At 42.9% G+C, this 22,411-nt stretch overlaps 1 protein-coding gene across 1 annotated transcript in view; it reads left to right on the plus strand.

The window, feature by feature from the left end:
- LOC102846330 (monofunctional C1-tetrahydrofolate synthase, mitochondrial-like) overlaps positions 1-22,411 on the plus strand; it is a 247,301-nt gene that overhangs the window by 47,926 nt on the left and 176,964 nt on the right. The window contains exons 12-14 of the mRNA XM_006882798.1: positions 6,204-6,295; positions 8,878-8,975; positions 10,763-10,936. Coding sequence (XP_006882860.1) covers positions 6,204-6,295; positions 8,878-8,975; positions 10,763-10,936 — 364 coding nt within the window. The remainder of the gene's footprint in view (positions 1-6,203; positions 6,296-8,877; positions 8,976-10,762; positions 10,937-22,411) is intronic.

Below are 22,411 nucleotides of genomic sequence, written 5' to 3' on the forward strand. Positions count from 1 at the left end.
ATCCAGCTGGTTGAGGGTCTTCGCTCTTTCGCTGATCCTCCATCTTTCTAAACGTGTCATTCTCCGAGGAGTAGCTTCTTCTGTCAACGTGCCTTGCTTGCTGAAAGTGAGAAAGACTTGAAGCACTCATTGCAGAAGATCAAGGAATGCAGCCTTCGGTATGGATTGCGTCTCAATGTCAGGAAAACAAAGATTCTTTCCACTGGACCAATGGGCAGCATCATGATGGATGGAGAGGAGATTGAAACTGTCAACAGTTTCATCTTACAGTTAACACCTTTGGTACCAGTAGTCAGGAAATCAGGAGACACATTGCAATGGGAAAATCTGCAGTTAGGGACCTTTCCAAATTGTTGAGGAGTAATGACGTCAGTCAGGAAGTGTGAAGATGGCACAGGATACGACAGAGTTCAGATCTGCCGTTCATAGGGTTGCTATGAGTCGTACTCGACTTGATGGCACCTAACAACAATGGCACCTTAGAATGTTGTCATGCATACACTCAGGGGTTGTTAAATTCAGTAAGCGGCACAAGCCCAGGTCCCATCATCTGTAGGGAGCTGTAGTGGTAACTCAAGGCAAATACTCCCTGGAAATTCATATCCACCAGCACCTCTGGGGGAGACAGGTGGGCAGGCTCTTCCACGTGGTTTACCAGCTTCTCCACACCTTTTCAACCTGTATGCAAAACAGATTACCCGGGAGGCTGGGCTCTATGAGGAGAAGTGTGGAGTTAGGATTGGTGAAAGATCTGTTAACAACATGCGTTATGCAGATGACACAACCATGTTTGCTGAAACTGAGGAGGACCTGAAGCTTTTGCTGCAGAGGGTCAAGGACTGCAGCCTCCAGTATGGATTGAGGTTCAATGTCAAGAAGACAAAGAGTCTTGCCACTGGGCCAATTGGTAGCATCAGGATGGATGGTGGAGAGATTGAGATTGTTAACAACTTTAGTTTGCTTGGGTACACAGTCAACACCCTTGGCACCAGTAGCCAGGAAATTAATGGACATACTGCGATGGGAAAGTCTGCTGTTAGGGACCTCTCCAAAGTACTGAAGAGCAGTGGTGTCTCTCTGGAGACTAAGGTGCGTCTGATACAGGCCATGGTCTTTGCTATCACTTGTTACACATTAGAGAGTTGGACAATGACCGGGGGGGATAGAAGGAGAATTGATGCCTTTGAGCTGTGGTGCTGGAGAAAAGTATTGAGAATACCATGGACTGCTAGGAAAGCAAGCAGATTCATCCTGGAAAGGGTCAATCCTGGTGGCTCCTTGGAGGCAAGGATTCTGAGCCTCCGTCTAACATACTTTGGACATGTTGTAAGGAGGGACCGACCGGTCCTTGGAGAGGGACATCATGCTTGAGAGGGTGGAGGGAAGATGCAGGAGGGGAAGGCCCTCTATGAGGTAGATTGACTCAGTGACTGGAGTAATTGGGATGGGAGTGTCGGAGACAGTGCTGTTGGCACAGGACAGAGCAGTGTTTAGGGCTGTTGTACATAGGGTCATTTTGAGTAGCAAGCGACTCGATGGCACATAACAAGAACAACAAAAGTCCACTGGAGAAAAATGAAAATGTCAGTTCCAGTAGCCGTTTTCCTTGCCCATCTTGGAAGCATCCTAAGAAGCATGGCTCTAGCATCCTGTAGTCAAGTCAGTTGTACATATGCTTCCACAGAGAGTACTGTTGTTAAGCACTAGACTCCTGTAAGGAACGCTGAAGGTTTCTACCCACTCAGTTTGGCTCAGGATTGAGAATCATGTGATTCTCGATGTCTTGACAGTGCTATGTCATGTGATTTAACAGTCATGTCATGAAGTAATTTGACAGTTGTATAATGATGTCGTCACCTACTTTGATCATTCTCCAATTTTCACATACCTTGTCCTTGGACTGTACTCATGTCTATAATGGAGAAGTAGATATGTTTTCATGTAACATTTATGGCAGTAAAATGATTACAGTTAGTTCATTTTATATCTATTTGGTCCAGATAATGGTTAAGTAGTTGGTGCCCAGAATAGTGCCTGACACATCTTAAGCCAAGTTAATTCCACCTCGTAGCATTTTAAGTTAGTTCGGATTTAGAAATACTTCCTTGAACTGTTTCCTGATTGAAACCAGGGGTGATAAAACAGCTATTGAAACACAAATGAAGAAAAATGAACATAACTGCTTACAATAGCAGTGTTATTTCTAAATATTCAGCATTTTCAGTATGGAAATATCCTCTGTGAATGTTTTTGAGAAAAATGACTTGTCTTCTTTCTTGCTCCCACTCTCTTTTTTTTATAAACTTGCTATTTAAAAGACATGAGTAGACTTTTTCAAACCTTATTAACAGAGAAGGTATTTATATGTAAACTTCAGCTCAGGAGAAGAATTTTTAATAAACTTTTGTTTGGGTGAAGGCAGATTTTAATGAAATTTTCAATTCTCAGTTTAGTGGTACAGGGAATTTTACCCCCTTGTAAAAATCGATGGGCTAGAATGATTTATGATGAGGTAATTCTGTAGAGACAGTTTATTGAATACCTAATCCCAGGAGAAATTTTCCCGATGGCTGATATCCCAGAAGTTGGGCTTAGAAAACAATTATACTCAACCTGTTGGATCTGCTCTTTTATTGCATTAGTTTAATGGCTGAATTTGAAAACAGGTAGGTTTTAATGGTTCCCTCTCAAGCTGTGTTAAGAATTTTGTTAATAGCTTCTCATTATGTTGAAATTATTGTTGAGATAATGTAATCTCACAAATAGTTGTATAAATTCTCAGGGGAGCTCCTGTGGCCTAGTGGCAAGAAGCTGCACTGCAACCCTGGAGGTGTGTGGTTCAAATCTACCAGATGCTCTGCTGGAGAAGGAATGACCATTTCCTCCTGTGCCAGTCAAATCTAATTTGATGGGACACACACACAAAATAACAAATAATTGTATAAATTCTCAAAATAGATGGAGATACAGAGCTCATATCAAATACCATATTGTTTCTGTAGTTCAAAATAGCAATGTCTCATATTAGCCAAGTTCTGTTGTATGCAAAGTTAGGGCTGAAACTATGAGTGGAATTATTTACTGTGTCACTGTACATGGCATAGTCTTCATTCACTTGGGTATTTGTAACAATTTATTTGGAGAACATGTATTTATAAACTAATGCTGGCTTTTAAAATGCAGGGAGTTTTTGTTGTTGATGTTTTTGGTTTTGTGTGTGTGTGTGTGTGTGTGTGTGTGTGTATGTGTGTGTGTTGTATTTTTGTTTGTTTTTCTTCCTCTTTTAAAAATGGAGATAAGAATGGGAAGCATATTTCTTTCTCGTAGTTATTGGATAAAGGCTTATATTAATTCCATCATGGTAAAACAAAACAATACTCATCTCTCACATTCTCCAGCCTTTTGGCTTTTCCCTAAATATAATTTATAAAACTGAAGTGTTGTTAATCTTTAAACAGTACCCAAGGGAAACGGTTTCCAACACTCTTAATACATTTGACAGTAGAACATCATAAAGCATGTACTCATGAGAATTTTGTGCTTTTTTTTTTAATAGCACTGTCAGCAAAATGGATTAGTTAACAGTAAAATGATCCAAAAAAGAAGAAAAGGAGTATTTTTTAAAAAAATTCATCTTTGTCCATTTTTATTTCAGACTCCATGAGATAAAAGAGGCCCACCTACGTAGCAGACATATTTTCATCTTTTACAATCATTTCTGTTCACTTACGTTCTCTGTTCCTAGAATAGCATCTAGTTAAGTAAAGGTTTAGTGTAGTCCTAGCAGGGTGCTTGATTTGTAAAATCATTAAAAGTATTTTTAAAATTTTATTTGTTTTTTTTTTGTTGTTGTTGTTGTTGTTTACTGTTGAGAATATCCACAGCATAACTTGTACTCTTTAGACCTGTACAGTTGGTGACCTTTGATAACATTTTTCAAGTTGTTAAACCATTCTTAACCCTTTTTCTGAGTTCTTTCTCCTTCATTAATATTAATCATTGCCCCCTGAGGTACCTGTACAATTTTTCAAGTTCCTGTTGTCACTTTGATTCAGTAAAGTGGTTCTTAAAAGAACATAATGTATAAGGCAAACATTTTTTCACTGGTTAAGCTTAACTGTTGTTTGCTTTGAAGAAGACTTCAGGGGTTATTTTTTGTTTCAAGTTTAAAAAATATCTTAGAACTGTAGTTTCAAGATTTCATTCAGCCTTCAAAGCTCCAGGAAGTCTGCATTCCATGAGAATTTTTAATTCTGTTCTGTATTTCCCGCCGTTGATCAGGATTTCTCTCTAAAATAAATATTTGATGAAAATGTTCAGGAATGGTGGCCAGACACCAGTGATTTCTTGACTTAGAAATGTTTCTTTTTGTCTAAGTAAGGCTAAATGCAACACATTTTCTTTCTTTATTTTGCATGTGTTTTTTAATTTTATTTTATTTTGCATGTGTTTTATAAGTGCCAACTAGAGAAATTCTCAAAGCCTTCTACATATGCCTTTAAATTTTGGAAACCAAGCTATCCTTCAAACTAATTTCTTAGTACATAACCTGTCAGTTTTGATGGAAAAGTGGTCAGATTACCTTTATGATGGGAAGTTTTTAAATTGTCCAAGTCTCACCTTTCAAATAACATGGGTTTCATTATATAGGATATGGAGCTCTGGTGGCCTTATGGTAAGGAATTGTGTGCCAAACTAAAGGGACACGATTTGAATCCACCAGCTGCTTCACAGGAGGAATGAACAATCTCTTCCTGTGCAATTAACTGCTTCTGAAAACTCACTGGAGGGCCAGTAGCGGATTGACTTCAACTTGATGGTTCATAGCAGCATAAAATAATGTTACGTAACATAAGATAGCATAGCATAGCATAGCATAGCATAGCATAGCATAGCATAGCAACATAACATAAAATAGGTGTTTCCTCTCCTTTCTGCTTTGTACTCACAAATGAAATTGCTTCTATTTCTGTGAATTATCTAGTAAAAATTAAATATACTGATAACAAAATTAAAGTACAATATGTTAGAAAATGAAATCGGTTAAGGTATAAATCTTACCGTTTATACTGTGAAATATTTCTCTGTTCTTCCAAGCAGTATTTTCACAGTAATTAGCACATTGCCGCAAATGACAGTAATCCAATGTAGAAAAAAAAAAAGGGTTTTGTAAGCATGGTCATCAATTTAAAAGTGTGCGGCAATGTGTTAAACACACACAACACAGATATACACACTCGCCATGTGCTTTACATACCTTTTCACATTTCACTAGAAAAACGCTATGACACTGATGGACACTTACTGCCGGTGAAGGGCTCCTGACTCCTAGCCGACCCTCCGTGTGTGTTTGGCGGCAGAGGGCACACGGGAGATGGCCTGTCTCTCTCCCGTGGTGTCTCTGGTGGGTTCTAAACCATGAGAGAGCTGTTGACTTTGGGTTAATAGCACCGCTCCCTGCGGGTCATGCTGACACATCTCCCTGATCATGTCGGGAGTAGTCATGTTATACTCTGTCTGAAGTCACAGTTGCTTCAAGAGGTGGAGACAGGATTATAATCCAGGTTGAACTCTTAAGTCGTTTGGCTCCATTCACCAGGCTGTCCTGCCTTGTAATTAGAATGTACCCGGTTGGACTTGTACTGCCATTTACACTTCTTTTAAAATGCCACATGATATGGAAATCATGATGGAATACTTGGTTTATTTAAAAGCAACCATGTGGTAGGCATTCTCTGATTTCAGCATGAGAAATTAGCTTGACCTAGTTCACACACGTTGTAGTGCTTATCCCAGGTTAGTGGCTAAGGAGGACTGGTCTGCTATAAAATATAGAATAAGCCCCACCAGAGTGAGGCTCTGCTGGGCCCCGAGACCCATCTGCGCTTGGGCCCTCAGACCTGTGCTTCTTGGGCTGGGAAGTGAGACTGTTATGCCACGTGCCCGCTTTATTTTATTGTTCGTACTTGCTGTCTAGCCAACAGCTGACCCTTGGTGAGCTTACGAAGAGTAGAATGAAATTCTGCTTAGCCTGAGCCATCTTCCACAGTATTGGTGTGTTTGAGCCCGTTGTTTTACTTCTGTCTGATGTAAAGTTTTGCTCATTTTTGCGGAACGCCCCCTATATTCCCCTTTTTGAAAGGAGCAGTTGGTTACATGTAACAATGCCTTGAGCGTCTTCCTCCACCTTGTGTCTGTTTCAGGGAAGCTTGAGTGTGAGTCTCCCAAGGTGCATCCCAGCGGCCTCATTGTCGAGGACGACGTGAGTCTTTTGGCGTCAGCTCTGCGGATTCAGGTTTGTTCCTCTTCGCTTTGTAAAGAGTTGGAATTTAGAGCGTTTAGTACCTTCCAGTTTGCAAGTTATTTCTGTTTACCTAACACAGTGTTAAACATTTCATTCTCAAAACAGCCCTGTTAGAAAATACTGTTGTGCCCATTTGACAGATGAAGAAGCAAAGACTTTGTTGTTATGTGCGGCCGAGTCATTTCCGACTCATAGTGACCCTGTGCACAACAGCCCTAAACCCTGCTCTATCCTGCGCCAACCGCACCGCCTCTGACACACCCATCCCGATTACCCCAGTCACCAAATCAATCCATCTCATAGAGGGTCTTCCCCTCCTGCGCTGTCCCTCCACCCTCCCAAGCATGATGTCCCTCTCCAAGGACCCGTCCCTCCTGGCAACATGTCCAAAGTATGTCAGACAAAGCCCCAGAATCCTTGCCTCCAAGGAGTAGCTTGGTTTAATCCTCTCCAAGATGAATCTGTTTGTTTTCCTGGCAGTCCATGGTACATTCAGTACCCTTCTCCAGCACCACAGCTCAAAAGCATCCACTCTCCTTCTGTCCTCCCTAGTCATTGTCCAACTCTCTGATGCATAACAAGCGATTGCAAAGACCATGGCCTGTATCAGGCGCACCTTAGTCTCCAGAGAGACACTGTTGCTCCTGAGTACCTTTGAGAGGTCCCTAACAGCAGACTTTCCCATCGCGATACGCTTTTTGATTTCCTGACTGCTGGTGCCAAGAGTGTTAACTGTGGAGCCGAGCAAACTGAAGCTGTGAACACTCTCAATCTCTTTGTCATCCATCCTGACGCTGCTAATTGGTCCAGTGGCGAGAATCTTTGTCTTCTTGACATTGAGCCTCAGTCCATACTGAAGGCTTCAGTCCTTGACCCTTCGCAGCAAGTGCATGAGGTCCTCCTCAGTTTCAGCAAGCAGGGTTGTGTCATCTGCATAACGGAGATTGTTAATAGATCTTCCACCAATCCTGATGCCACAATTCTCCTCATAGAGCCCAGCCTCTCGGATAATCTGCTCTGCATACATGTTGAAAAGGTATGGAGACAAAGACTTAGAAAACTTAAACTGGGATCACACAATGGTGGGATGAAGACCCAGGCTGAGCTGTATGTGTTAGCTCTCTGATGCTGTGCACCAAAACTTAGCAGCTTACAACAGCAAGCATTCACCATCTCACAGTTTGTCCGGCCTGGGAATCTAGGTGCAGCTTAGCTGGGCGCTTCTGGCTCAGGTGATTAAAATCGAGACGTCAATTAGAGCTTGCTTAGGGCCAGAGGTCTACTTCCAGGATAGCACACATTCATGGCTGTTGGCATGTCACATTTTATTCTTCAGTGGCTGTTGGAATGAGGACTATGCTTCTTTAAAGGACTGCTATTCACATGGTAGCTAACGTTCCCCGGAACAAGTGATCCAAGACAGAACAGAGAAACACCACACAATACCACTCAGAAACAAGTCTGGCTCGCACCCAGGGGGAAGTGGATGGACTCGCTTCCTAAAGATGGGCGTATTCAAGAATTGGTAAAAATCTTTACACACCACCATCATCTCTGTGACCCAAAGCCTAAGGCCTACAGCTGTCCACACAGTCAACAGAGTGTCCTGACACCTCTGAGCGTGCAGTGCTGGTGCCCCCGGCAGTGGCACCAACTAGCAGTAGAGAAACCTGAACTGCTAGTGTCTCTGTTAGAGTCAGATTAAACGGAAGCAAGTTTTAGGTTTGATGTCCTTCTTCCATACAAAGTAATAACAAAATTTTCTACTTCAAAAGGGGATCCCATTTCTCTATGAAGCATATGCTATAATTTGACTAAAAGGACATTTTATTTCCATGTATTTTTAGTTCCCTTTTTGGTCCTATATTCTATTTGTAGTGTAGTATGTATATGTTAAAAAAAAAGGAAGAGAAAAAGAAGCTATGTATATGTCTGTATCACTGTTGAACGCCCCACTTTTGTGCATGTTTACCAGCTGCACCGGGTTATATGATAGACTTGAAATAGTGTTAGGTGTTTTGAAAGCTGAGCATCCAAGTTGGTCATTTATGTGGGTATATGCTTCTGTCCCATTTCTTTTTGACTTGAGGTAAGGACCATACTCAGCATCATTTCATCCATGTTCAACGTGTCCTTAGTGAGCATTTCAGTAATCTTAACAGTACATCAGGGAGTCCTGGTGGCTTAATGGTAAGGAATGGCACTGCCAATGCAAAGATATGGCGTTCAAATCCACCTTCTGCTCTATAGGAGAAAGACGGGCAGTGAACTCCTATGTGATTTACTGCTCTTAGAAACCCAGGGTCAATGATAGGTCAATTCTGACTCAATGGTTCACAGCAGCAACAACAAAGTACATGTGTCTCACATTATTTTTATTTGGGGAAAAAAAAATGAAAAACTGCAAATGAAATTTATGTAAATAAAATTGTTCCTGGTGTTCACTTAGTTTATGGTGCAGCTTTATAATTCTTCATGGTAGACTTTCTGTGAGAAGCGCTTCCCTTGCCTAAGCAGGCACTGGTCAGCTTTTGCTCTCGTGACTTACGTTTTCCTTCCTGTTTCCCCTGAAGAACGTGGTCAGCAGTGGACGGCGGTGGCTCCGAGAGCAGCAGTACACGCGGTGGAGACTGCGCTGCCTGAAACTGCAGCCTCTCTCCCCTGTACCCAGGTGGGCCTTGCGTTTTCTTCCTACTCAAATCTACTCGGGCGAGCGCCGTCAGTATTTAAAATTATCCATGGGGCCAAGGAACCACTTAAAAGGACTGTGATTTCAATACTAGATAATTTTTTCCTAATTGAATTACTACGCTGTTGTTCTTTCTTATTTTTTCCAAAATTAAATGAGAATGAATTTACCATATACCGTTTTTGGTAAGTATGGTCATTCTCATTTACCATCTACTGTCAAATTAGGGAGCTCTGGTGGCCTTTAGAAGCAGGAGTGGCATTTACTTCCTAATAAACAACATGCCTCTGGAAACTCTATGAACTTTGATAAATGTCGATAGTTATAAAAAGGCTTCAGGCCTTTTGTTCATAGGGTCACTGTGCTTGACTAGGCGGCAATCAACAACAACAACAACAGCAGCAGCAACTGGTGGCCCAGTGGCAAGAAGCTGTGCTGAAATCCCAAAGGCACGTGGTTCGAGGCCACCAGCTGCTCCTTGGGAGAAGGATGGGCGATCTCCTCCCAGGCGATTAAATGCTTCTCAAAACCCACAGGAGGGTCAACTGTGGGTCGGTTCAGACTCGATAGTAACAATAACCGTCAAATTTACTCTATTTTTATTTTTCATTTCTGAAATCAGGATACGTGTAATAGGTGATGATGTAGCCTGTGTTCAAAGGCAGTGTCTTGCCTTCTTAGTGATTCATAAAGTCGTGATGGAGCTAGCCACAACACAGGTGAGCTGTGATTTGCCACAATGGCCCAGAAAAGTAAGAGCCGGAGAATTTTTACCCTTGAGGATTGGGATATACAGCACACTGTGAAGAAAATGCTGTCCTACAAAACACGTCCCCCATGCTGAGCTGTGGAACTGCTGCCTTCTGCGGCATAGAACCCTCTAGAACAATGCTGCCTCTCCCTCCTCCAGGCTCAAGGCTCTGGTCTTGCCTCAGACTGCCTGGGGAGTAAATCTGTTCTAACCCCTGTTCACGCACAGACAGCTGCCAGACACATGAGTGGCCTGAGCCCCAGTAAGAGAAATGACCCCAAAAATTGTGCCCCAGAAACTGCTCTCTGCAAAGCTCATCATTCCAGATACTGATGGTTCCTCTTGCAGAATGAGAGCTGGGGTTCACTTCTGGCTGGTAAAACAGAACCATTCAGGACTTGTGCCCACCAGCACGTCGGAGCTACTAAAATCTCCAGTGTTTGAAGTTGAGCTTGGCGCATTAGGTCATTTTACCAGTGGTCATGTAATTAATCAACTATTTTGAAATGTGATTTTGGACTTGAAATAGGAAATAAAGAGGGAAAGTGTGGATGCAGATGAAACAAACACATTTTTGAATAACCAAGAGACACAATGGCTGGCCCATTCGGAGAGCGTTATGCAACAGCCCTTTTATTCGTGGTTAACCACCACGACAGTGACCCGTGCAAAGCATTTGGCTCTCTGGTGACTTGGAATGGTGGGAGGCCTTTGGATACACTCTGGTGGACAGTGCTTCCTGCTCTGTGCCATGGGTTTAGTCACTGGACTTGCACGCCACCATCCCCATAGAAATCTTGGACTGGTTGACTTTTTCAGGGAGGCTTTTTCCAAGATAATGCATTCCTTTCTCCTGCACATTAATTGTTAGCAGTTGCACTCTGTAATGCTGGGCAGAAAGGACCGTGGAGTAACTGGGTTCATTTGATTGTTGGCGGGGTGTGTATGGTTGTTACTTATGTGAACAGCGACCACCTATGCTGAGAAGACTCTTGTCTCTTGTATGTTTTCCTCCCAGTGATATTGAGATTTCAAGAGGACAGACTCCCAAAGCTGTGGAGGTCCTGGCCAAGGAGATAGGCTTGCTGGCAGATGAAATTGAAATCTACGGCAAAAGCAAAGCCAAAGTGCGTTTGTCTGTACTCGAAAGGTTGAAAGACCAAGCAGATGGAAAATACGTCCTAGTTGCTGGGTAAGCCAACTTTTAAATCGTCTTTTGAGAAGATGTGTTTGAAAAACTCTGTCCTCTTTTCTTTCTATCCTCATTCCCCTCACATCCATCCTGCGCTCAAATTTGAAATTCCCATGTCTGTTGCACTTGGCATTCCTTCATTAACATGAGGTAAGTTTTCTCCCAGCGCCAAACTAATTTGTCTCCGTCACAAAACATAAAGCATAACGAATTGTGAATCTTTTGTTTCTCATAATACGATACAATCATCACAGCTCATCTACCTTCATATTTTCACCCTTTCAGGGGGATGGAAAGGCAAAGTAAGAATTGAACGTCACATATTTGAACTGTGCACATAACACATGCTTTCTATTTTGAAACATTCTAATGGAAAATTGACAGGCTTTCCCCTGTACAGTGGCCCCATATTTCCCTGTTAATATCCTTGATTTTTCCTATTTAGAGAATCTCGGTATGAAAAATTTGTTTTTCTAACATTTCAGCATTAATGCTCAGAGTATTGCTCATTATACGAAAGAGTTCCATAAAAAGACTTGTTTATCGTTTTTTGAAAATGAGTGTGTGTTAGTTCCTCTCCTTTTTAAAAGACTATATATCCAAGTACAAGGTTCTTGCTAGTTAAAACGCTGATGGGAAACAAGGGATTTCAAATATTTCTTCACTGTGACCTGAGGGAGCTCAAGAGAACATGTAACTTCCTTTGTTAGTCTTGACATTTTATTGCACTGGCTGTGGTTTATGCTGTAAGTACAGGGGCCCTAGTGGCCTAGTGAGTATGGAGTTTCCCTGCCAGGCCACAGGCAGGAGGTTCAAATCCACCAGCTACTCCTTGGGAGAAAAATTGGCAGTCTCTTCTCATGTGATTTACAGCCTCCAAGATCCCATTGTCGACTGTATGTTTTACATATATAATGTTTACTATGCTGTTGTCATTGAGATAATTCTGATGCAGAGTAAACAGTATGAGGCAGACGACGTCCTCATAAGGTTTCATAGACTGTCGTCTTTATGAGAGCAGATCTCTACAGATTTTTCTGCCGTTGAATTGATGGGTGGATTTGAACCAGCAACCTTTCTTGAGTAGGCAACATGGGGTCACGGTTGCTATGTTCATATCAGATCAATTCAGATTCATATTGACGCTGAAGGACAGAGTAGAACTGTCCTGTTAGGCTTCCGTGGCCGTAATCTTTGGAAGCCAATTGTGGTGTCTTTCTCACATGGAGTAACTTTTTGTTGTGTCAGAACCAACTTAGAGCTGACCCTCCAGCGTGTCACGGGACGAGGTGGCCCATCTTTCTCCCACAGAGCAGCCAGTGCATTCGAACCACACGTATACCTTTAGGTTGGCTGCACGCGTCCTTACCACTAGGCCACCAGAGCTTCCTGCGGAAAATACTTAGTGGGTTGAGCCATCAGCCTTCTAGTCTGCATCCAGCTTAACCATCACACCCCCAAGCTATGCTGGTGGCCTAGTGGCAAGAACCAGTGCTGCAATCCCAGAGGCATGTGGTTCAAGGCCACCAGCTGCCCTGCAGGAGAAGGATGGGCAGTCTCCTCCCGTGCAATTAACTGCCTCTGAAAACCCGCCAAAGGGTCAGCTATGGGTCAACAGTACGCACAACAACATGATTGACGAAAGGCCCTGAGAACAGATGCTTTCGCTCAACAGAAACAGAAAGGTAGCCTCTCACTGCCGTGTCAACCACCAGCGAGCCTACTGTCGTTGGGTGAGTTCCTACACAGTCCCTCCATCGAGGTTCTGAGGCTGTGGACAGGAGGAGACTGCTCACCTGCCTCCCACGCAGCTGCTGGTGGATTTGAACTGCTTTGGCTTAGCGCACAGCACCCTGCACCACTGCGATGCCTTTAATTGTTCGTAGCAGCACTTTATTTTTAAAAATTCCTTCTTATAGTATCAAGAATAATGCAAACTCGTTTTATAATAATTTTTTAAACAAGGAAGTAAATGCCATCCTCAGCCCTAAGGAAGGCTCTCTCAAGGCCCTATCTTTTTTTTTTTTTTAAATAATTTTAATGAACATTTACAGAGAATTTGGATTTCCATTCATTCATTGCTGCACTTCTCTATCCGCCCAGCCCTCTCCCCCCACCCCCCAAGGCCCTATCTTTTTTTCCCCTTTTTTTAAAAATTTATTATTTTGTGTGTGTACCATCAAATTGTATCTGGCTGGTACAGGAGGAGATTGTCCCTCCTTCCCCAGCAGACCATCTGATGGATTTGAACCACACACCTCTGGGATTGCAGTGCAGCGTCTTGCCATTAGGCCACCAGAGCTCCCTCCAAGGCCCTATCTTGAATAAGTGAGGCCACACAGAATGCCATCTGTTAACTATTTAATTATCCGGTAGACACTTGGACATTCATCTAGCGTTTTCCCCACATACCTGCTTCCCTCCACGTGGCTTCAGGTTTTCTGGTGACGGGAGTCACTGGTTTCCTCACTTGTTGGGAATGGACAGAATTTAGAAAAACTCAGAAGACTCTGTTTTGCAAAGAAGGAATCATTCAGCTGCTTTCTGTACTGACGAGCTGATTTGTGTATTTTTATGGTTGATGTGTTGGAATTAGTTAGACTGGCTCAGGACAGGGCAGGCCTCAGAACTGCTGTCTGTAGGGTTGCTGTTGGTCGCAGGCAACTCGATGGCACATAACAACAACATGATCGTGAATATTGGAAGTTGACACAAATCTACACAGGGTGCAGCCCGTCCATGGAACACAGAATTACACGCCCAAAGAAAAGGCTATGATGGTGGTTTGATCAACAAACTTCCTAGCTTGAGAGGAGCCCTGGTGGCACAGTAGTTAAGCACTCAACCTCTTACTGGAAAATTGATGCTCTGACCCACGCAGTGGCTTGTGGGAGAAAGACCTGGTGATTTGGTCCTGTCGAGGTTTCCAGCCTGGAGAACCCAGTGGGGCATTTCAACTCAGTCACGTGGCATCACTGTCTGTGACAATTGACTTGGTGGCATTCAACAACAGCAAAACCAAAAGCTCTGGGGGTGCTGTCATGTGTTAGGTGTTCTAGCTTGAAGTCACGTGTGGCTCCAGCCATGTGCCAGTGGTGGTGGACACGGGGTCACAGCCACGTGGTCCTCGTGCCTAGGAGAACATTCTCCCACATTCTTCCTTTGCTGGCATTGACCTGTATAACTGAGCTGAAGGGGGCATGATGCCTGTAGGTCTAAGTGAAGTACCAAGTGCTCATGTGCAGACTAAATCATGGAGAGCACTGATCACTTTCTGAATCTGTGCTGTCGATTCCTTACTTAGAAAAGATACGGAAGAATGGAAATGGAATTGTGGGCCTTTCGGCACCATTGAAAAAGAGAAAGTGGTTGAGGTTGAATTTGAAGCCCTGGTGGCTTAGTGCATAATGTGTTGGGCTGCTAACTGGAAGGCCTGCAGTTCTAATCCACCAGCTGTTCCAGAGGGAGGGAAATGGGCAGTCTCCCCTGTATGGATCGATCTGTTGCTTAAAACCCTGATGGAAGCATCCTGTTTTGGTTTCTGTGCATCTGTAGCAAAGTATGACAATGTTTTGCCGCATGGCGGAGAAAGCTAAGTGTGCCTTTATAGACGTGGACAGCCTTAGAGAAATCCAGTGAGACAATTCTCCATCCACAGGGCTGCTTTCTCAGAAGGGGTTTGACGTATCAGCTGTGAGGGTTTTTTTTTGTTTGTTTGCCTTCATTAAGAGATGTAGGAACTTCTCTCCCAAAGTGCGACAAGCAAACAAAAAGAACCATATCTATATTGGCTTGTTTGCTTTCTGTATGGTCAGTGTATATAGCCGCCCCATTGCCGTCGAGTCAGAAGCAGTTCACACCTCACTCTCTAGCTGATTTGCAGAGCTGGAAATCCCGTGAGAGGAGCCCACTCATCTTTCTCTTGCAGTGTTGGTGGTGAATTTGAACTGCTTGCCCTTGGTTGACAGTGTCGCTCCTTACTCTCCAGGGCTCAGAGTTCCTGAAACAGGGATGTGTGTGTGTGTATGTGTGTGTGTATGCACACTCATATCTCGTTAGGTGCCATCAAGTCGACCACTACTTACAGCAATCCTAAGAACAAGAGATCTGATCCTGGCCTTAACCTGCGTCATTCTTACCATCTCTGTCCTGCTCTAGCCTATCTCGTTGAGGGTCTGCCTCTCTTTCATCAACCCTCTTATCGTTTCTGGCATGATGCCTCTAAGGACTGACTCCTCCTGAAACTAGAACCATAGTATGTGAGACGAAGTTTCACCGTCCTTGCTCTGATGAACACTCTGTGATTCCTTTAAGACATGGTTATTTATTCTTTTGGCAGATCACGAATATTCAGTCCTCTTCTCCAACATCACAATGCAAAGGCAGCGATTCTTCTTCTGTCTTGTTATACACTGTCCAACTTCCAGATGGTAGGAAGCAGCTGAAAGCGCCATGGTTTGTTTGCATCAGGCCCTCCTTAGTCTTTAAACTGGCATCATTGCTCTTTTAGCACTGTGGATAGGTCCGTGACCAACTTCCCCACTGCAGCCCACACATTAAAGTGTTTCAGCTTCCTCTGGTATCGACTCTCTGTTAGTTCACTGCTTGCAGCCAGTTTACAACACAGTCCTTTGCAGTTGGAAGTAATGTCAATTAAAAATAATAATCACTTCCACATTTTTACTTTTGATTCCCTTAGCTACAGGAAAAAGTCATTTTTAAGCCATATGCGTAGCTGTAACTTCCGTACAGATGAGCTTTGGGATTCAGTACTTTGTTGTTGTTTTGGGATTTTTTTTTTCTCCCTTAAGTTTTGGGGATTTCATATATTATAGACTCTGCAAGTTTTGAAGACTTTTAAAAATTGATTTTTGGTTTTTGTGGGTTTGTTTGTCTTTTTTTAAAATGGCTTCTTGTAAAAAATATAAGAACAAGTATAAGGAAGGCAAAACACCTAACCTTGTTACTCAGCATGTTAAAAATTTTTATCATTCTTCCAGGATTTTACTTAAACTTCCATTCTTTTTTATAGATTTTTAAGGCCAGACTCTAAAATACCATATTGTATCCTGCTGATTTCTCTAAACACAGTCACGTTAGTCTTTCCCCAGAATCTAGAACAATTCTGAGACCCAGATAACTTTCCTATAATCCTACATAAAAATACAGGGCTAATGTACATTTTAATTTATAGATAAGTGTGATTTAAATATATCAACAGTGGGTTTAAAGTACAAAACAATGGGATTAAAAAAAATAACTCTTGTACCCTTAATAACCCAAATGCAGGCCAGATTAGTCCTTTGTACAAGCTCTTCTTCCAGCTTGAGACTCACTTACTTACTCAGCCGGGATCATCTGTATTTCATCAGCCTCACTTCTTGTGGTATTTACACCTACACATCACTTTATTTGCTTTGCCTGACAGAATGAAAAGTACTGGGAATTGTTCAGGGAACTCTGCCAGAAGAATCTTAGGGACTCTTGAGTTTTACATATTTTCCCAGTTACACTAATGAAAAGGAATTTTGTTTGAGCACTCGGCCCGGCCTGCAGCTGCAGGGGGTATCTGAGTGTGTACACGAGGAGACCTCCGCGCACACAGGATGGTCTCCATCCCACTCTTGCCACCCTCGAGGTAGGAGCTGAACTGTCTCTGCATTGCTGGGGCAGAAACGGTTCAGAAACCTAAAGTATGTGAATTCAGTGAATTCCAGCTTAAAAGACAATTTCACTCTCACTTTGCTTTTCATTTGATGAATGAAAAGGTGTTGAATACCTGCCTTAATGACTATTTTTTCCTTCTGCTAGTTTATTTATAAGATTCAAATGCATTTTTTTGTTGTTGTTGTTGGTTTGTTTTCCTTTCTTAAGAATTTCAAAGGACTCAGTTTAATCACAGTGGCCCAACCTCCCTTGTGCAAAGGCCTCTCAATGACTTTTAAAAAGAAAAATAATCACAGGCAGAATACATTGTTTTCAAGAACAAATTTTTTTCAACTCCCCCCTCCCCCATCAAATTGTACAACCGCATGATTAATCCCCCATCCCCCTGCACATCCTCATCCCTCTGCTTCCAACCTCTCCTACCCTTCTTGGATCCTTATACTCATTCTACAATAATGATTTTATACAATATTTATCCTTGTGGGACTGAGTTATTTCACTCAGGATAATGGTCTCCAGTCCCTTCCAAGTTAGGTAATCATCGAAGCAAACAAAAAGGTAAAAATCAAACAAGCAAAATCATTGCTCCTGCCTGCTGCATAGTATTCCATTGTATGAATGTACCATGCTTTCTCAATCCATTCGTTTGTGGTTGGACATTGGGGCTGTTTCCATGAGCTTGCAATGATGAATATTATTGTTTATAGAATGTTCCAACCCACTTTTTGGGACAATGCAAAAGTAACCATTGCACCTTCCTTCCTTAGGAGCTAAAGAAGTATCTATGAACTTGGGAGTGTGCTGCTAGCCCAATGGTGGTGCTGCTTTGGCGGTTCCAGTTAGCTAGTGTCTCTGCTGGAGAAAGTTGGACAGTCTCCTCCTGTGCCGTTTACAGCCTCTGAAAACCACCGGGAGGATCAGTTCCCAACTCGATAATACAGAGTTGAATTTGGTACTCATTTCAGAATCATTGTTGTCAAGTCAGAACTAGCTTGCAGTTAACCCTCCACAGGATTTTCAGATTTTCTACAGTAGCTGGTGGATTTGAACGGCCTACTTTGAGTTGACAGTGAAACTCCCTACCTACTTGGCCACTGTTGTTGAGTACCGTAAATTCAGAACCGACTCATAGCTGACCTTCTAGTGGATTTTCAGAGGCAGTGGCCTTCACTTCCTAAACACCTTGCCTCCAGAAACTCTATGAACTTTGATAAATATCGATAGTTGTAGCAGGGCTTCAGGCCTTTTGTTCATAGGGTCACCATGAGTCGTACTCAACTCGAAGACAATCAACAACACCACCAAGGACAAATTAAACAGGAGGTGATTGCCCATCTTTCTCCAATAAAGCAACAGGTGGATTCGAACTGCATACTTTAGACATATTCAAATGCATAACTTGGCAAATAGAGCTCTCTTGTTTCAGAGTAGGACAAATACATTTGGGAAAAAAATCACTATAGGACCTTTGCACTATGTATCTTGGTAAAAGGACCAATGGACTATGGAATTTATTGTTAGATAATTAAAATAATGTTGTTGTTATTGTATACCATCAAGTTGAGATTGACCCATAGTTGACCCTCCAGTGGGTTTTCCAAGGCAGTTGATTACACAGGAGGAGATTGTCCATCTTTCTTCCACGGAACAGGTGGTGGATTTGAACTCAGTGACTTTGGGATTGCTGTGCTGATTCTTAGCACTAGGCCACCAGAGCTCCCTAATTAAAATAATACTACTAACTTTTCTGAATAATCAGCATGACTAGAAGTGTATGATAAATGCAACTCTTTATTAAACAAAGTTTGGACCAAGTGCATCTGTTGTTAACATAGTACTTTTTAGGCAACACACTACCATAATTTTTCTTTTTATGGCAACACATAGAAAGAATTACATAAAAAAAGAAAAAGAAAGAATTACATATAGGCATTTTCAGGTAGGCTCATTTATGGTGCAGCGTTGTTTTTGTTGTGTGCTGTCTAATCAGAACCAACTCACAGCTCACCCTTCAGCCCAGAGACATTAAATCACAGAGGAGAATTCCCATCATTCTCCCCTGGAACAGTTGATGGATTTGAATTGCTTGCTTTTGGGATTGCAGCACAGCTTCTTACCACTTTGCCACCAGAGTTCCCTGTGGACCTGAATTCAGCTTAGTTAAGATTGGGGAGTTAGATAATTTAGATAAAGTTTTGGTACCTCTTAATACATTATGTAAACAATATTGGAAGTGCACTTCCTGTCTCGTTTTTCTAAATAGAGGAATGAGTCACACATGGGATGTTTTTCTTCTGATGTATTTGAAAGTATTTCACATTTTTAGATCTATTATTAAGATTAAAAAATCTCTGCACAATCCTGTTCATCATCCTTTTTAATGTAATTTATATTTTCATTTTGCTTTATTTGTATCATTATGGGTTTCATGTATACATTTCGGCCTTGAAATACTAAGATAGTACATTTCTGTGTATGTATCAGATGTTAGCCCATTGTTTTTAAAGTTAGAAAGGAGGTGTGGGGTTTTTGTGGTGAGTTTTTTTTATTCTGGTCATTTAAAAATGCCCAACGTTCCATTTTTAAACATTAAGCAGGGAAACCAGATGTGAGGATTTTTAATAGTACTCTTTTCCCAGGTCCGTTTTGGGAAGTCCCAAAGGTTTATTCAGCTTATGAAATATGCTTGAAATTAGTCAGCTTATAATGGCCAAGAGAGGTAGCATGCCTCTGTTTCCTCTTGCAGGTAGAACTTAGAATTTGATGTTCATGGTTAGCCCCCTGGTTGATGGCAATGATGCTGTTAAACTACAGTCTGGAATTAAGAGCAATTTTGTTCCTACTCTGCATAAGCAGTCTCCTTGACTTGTCATTTAGTGGTAAACTTCCCAGGGATCGTTTCCAAATTGTCACCAAGTGATTCAGTTGGTGTTCACTGTAGTTTGCAGTAAACAAACTCCATAAACTGTTACAGGGAAATAAAATAATTAGACTAGCATGGCTCTGATTGATTCCTAAGTCAACATGATAATTGAGAATCTGCTCAGAGGATGCTGGGAGCCCAGATAAACCAAATATTGTTACCAAATGCAAGAATGAGGGAGAAGCAAGTTTTTATGGTTTCTCTCTTTTTATTGCACCTAATAAATACTTCCTACTCTCCGATTCTCCTGAGTTGTATTAGTTGGCCGAAAGTTCGGCAGGACTGTGTTTCCAATTAAGACTTGGCCAGCGAGGTGGAGTTGGAGCAGGTCATCCTGGGCGTGTCTGGGCTGGGCTGTCTCCAGCGGCCAGCTCCAGCTCCTTCAGCGGCCAGCCCCAGCTCCTTGGGAGAGGGAATGTCAGCCTCATGTCCCGTAGCCCAAGAGAACTGCTCAGGCCTTTGCAAACAGTGACAGCTTTGCAGATTTAAGTGCTCAGAGTGGAATTTCACCTCCATCAAGGAAGCTGTGGGAAGATGGCGATGCCTGTCTTTGTGATTGTTCTTATTCCTTTTGCAGCTCAAAAAGCAGAATGTTGACTCAGAGTACACACTGGGGAGTGTGAGCACCTTCATGTAACTGAGTCTGTGTGTTGACTCTACTCCATTTGCCATTTAGACTGAGGGAGAGGTGACCATCACACCAGCGTCACGTGGCAGGAGGTGATCAAGATGATTTCATCAGGTGATCGGCTTTGGTCCGCCAATGACTGATCACCAGCACCTTCTTGCTGCTGACGCTAGGGGTCGTTGTCCTCACCTCCATCCAGGCCTGCTCAGCGTTTGGCTCTGTGGACCCTCCCTTCGTCTGAAAGCTCTCCTTTCCTTCCCTGACATCTGTCATACCTGCCTCCTCCCCTGGGCTGCTTCTAAGTCGCAGTGCCCCTTCCTGGTTTCAGTTCCTGACTTCCTTCAGAGCACACATTCCCCAAGGCTCTGCCTTCTTCCGTTTCTTACTCTGTCCCCTCTCCCTGTGTGGTCGTGCCCACTCCCCAGCCTGAAATCGCCCAATTAGAGCAATTGCTTTTGTTGCATAAAAATAACCAAGTTGTACATAGGGTCGCTGTGAGTCGCAGGCAACTCAGTGGCACACACAACACCACCACCACCACAACAGCAGTCGTCAGGCCACCTGTGTGGGTTCAATTCCTGGTTCTTCCACTTCTCTTATCATGTAACCTTGAACCTTCAACACTGAGCCGAGCCTCAATTTCTTTGTCAGAAATCTTTGTCCCAGTAAACATAAAAACATGAAACATAGCATATGGGCTGCCTCTGAGGCTCCCCTCAGTGTTATCGGGCTGGCACTGCGTCATTTGCCACTGCTCCGTTTAAAGGCGGGCTGTACTTGCTATTCCAGATCTGCTTAGATCTCCTTTCTGTGCACTCATTGGATACTCTCTCATTGCCCTGTCTGTCCTGGTGTTTGTCACATTTGTTGTAATTGCTGGTGGTTTTGTCCATATCGTCCATCTGCAGTAAGCTCTGAGAGGCACAGTCTACAGAGTACCCGGACATACTCAAGTGTTACAGGCTGGATGAGCGCAGGCCTGCTGCAGTGACGTGAGCCATATGGGGGTGTTGATGGGTCCAAGGTGTCTTATCCCTCTGTTTGCTAAATCTGAAAACTGTTGGCAGTTTATTTTCCTAGTAACTGGGTTCATACCCCGTAACTTACTGACACCAAACTGTAAATTCAAGTGATGGCTTTTAAATTACAACGGTGGTTTGTGCCCAACTTTAAGGGACCTTACTTGACTCCTTCTTACTACTCACACTGATATGTTTGGAACATACGAATATTTGGTTGAGAAGGGGAAATGGCTTTGAGGGAAAGAATGCCAAATTACCCATCAGTAAGAGCTTCCTTAATTATTTAAGCCATTACTCTCAGTTCTTTCATTCATTATGAAATCAGCTTAATTATTTAAACCACTTTGACAGAAGGTTCTGTGTCATCTTTTGATATTGATCGTGCTGTTGGCATCACTGCCCAAATAGCCTTGTCTTCTTTTGCTTTCTTGGCAAGGATGTGTCTCTGTGTTGACTTACAGCCTGTGTGAGGGGAGTACACTAAAGTGGCCTCCAAAAATGGAATTTTCCTGTGGATTCTGGAATGGTGTGCCAGGACTCTTTGGTTTGGTTTTACTACTTGAGGTTAATTTTGCATGCTGTTATTGTTGTTGTGTGCCATCAAGTCAAAACCGACCTATAGTGGACACGTCAGCAGATTTTCAGAGCCAGTAAATCACCCAGGAGAAGATTGCCTGGCCTTCTTTTGTGGAGCCGTTGGTGGATTTGAACCAGTTTTGTTTGGGATTGCAAAGCCTCTTAGTACTAGGCCCCAGAGCTTCTTTGTCCATAATTATACTCCATTCAAAAATTCACTGTGCACCCCGTTTTTTTTTCAGCTGTTAAGTGTAACCTCCCCACCTTAGACAGGCTAGGTGGCACAGATGGCCTGTCCTAGACTGCTAACCTCAAGGTTGGTGGCCCAGACTCGCCTAGTAAAACCTGTGAAGCTAGACTTGGTGTTTTTCTTTCATGAAGCTGACTAGCCAGACAGTCCATAATGCATGGAGCCATCGTAATGCATAGGGTCATCATAATGAATGGGGTCATCATAACATGTGGGGCCATCATAACGCTTGGGGTCGCCATAACACATGGGGTCGTCATAATGCATAGGGTTGTCATAACATGTGGGGCCATCATGACGCGTGGGGTCGTCATAACACGTGGGGCCATCATAACGCTTGGGGCCGTCATAACGCATGGGGCCGTCATAACGCTTGGGGCCGTCATAACGCTTGGGGCCGTCATAACGC

Source organism: Elephantulus edwardii, unplaced genomic scaffold (genome assembly GCF_000299155.1).
Source record: "Elephantulus edwardii isolate Elephantulus edwardi_28Jun2011 unplaced genomic scaffold, EleEdw1.0 scaffold00024, whole genome shotgun sequence".
Classification (NCBI taxonomy): Eukaryota; Metazoa; Chordata; class Mammalia; order Macroscelidea; family Macroscelididae; genus Elephantulus; species Elephantulus edwardii.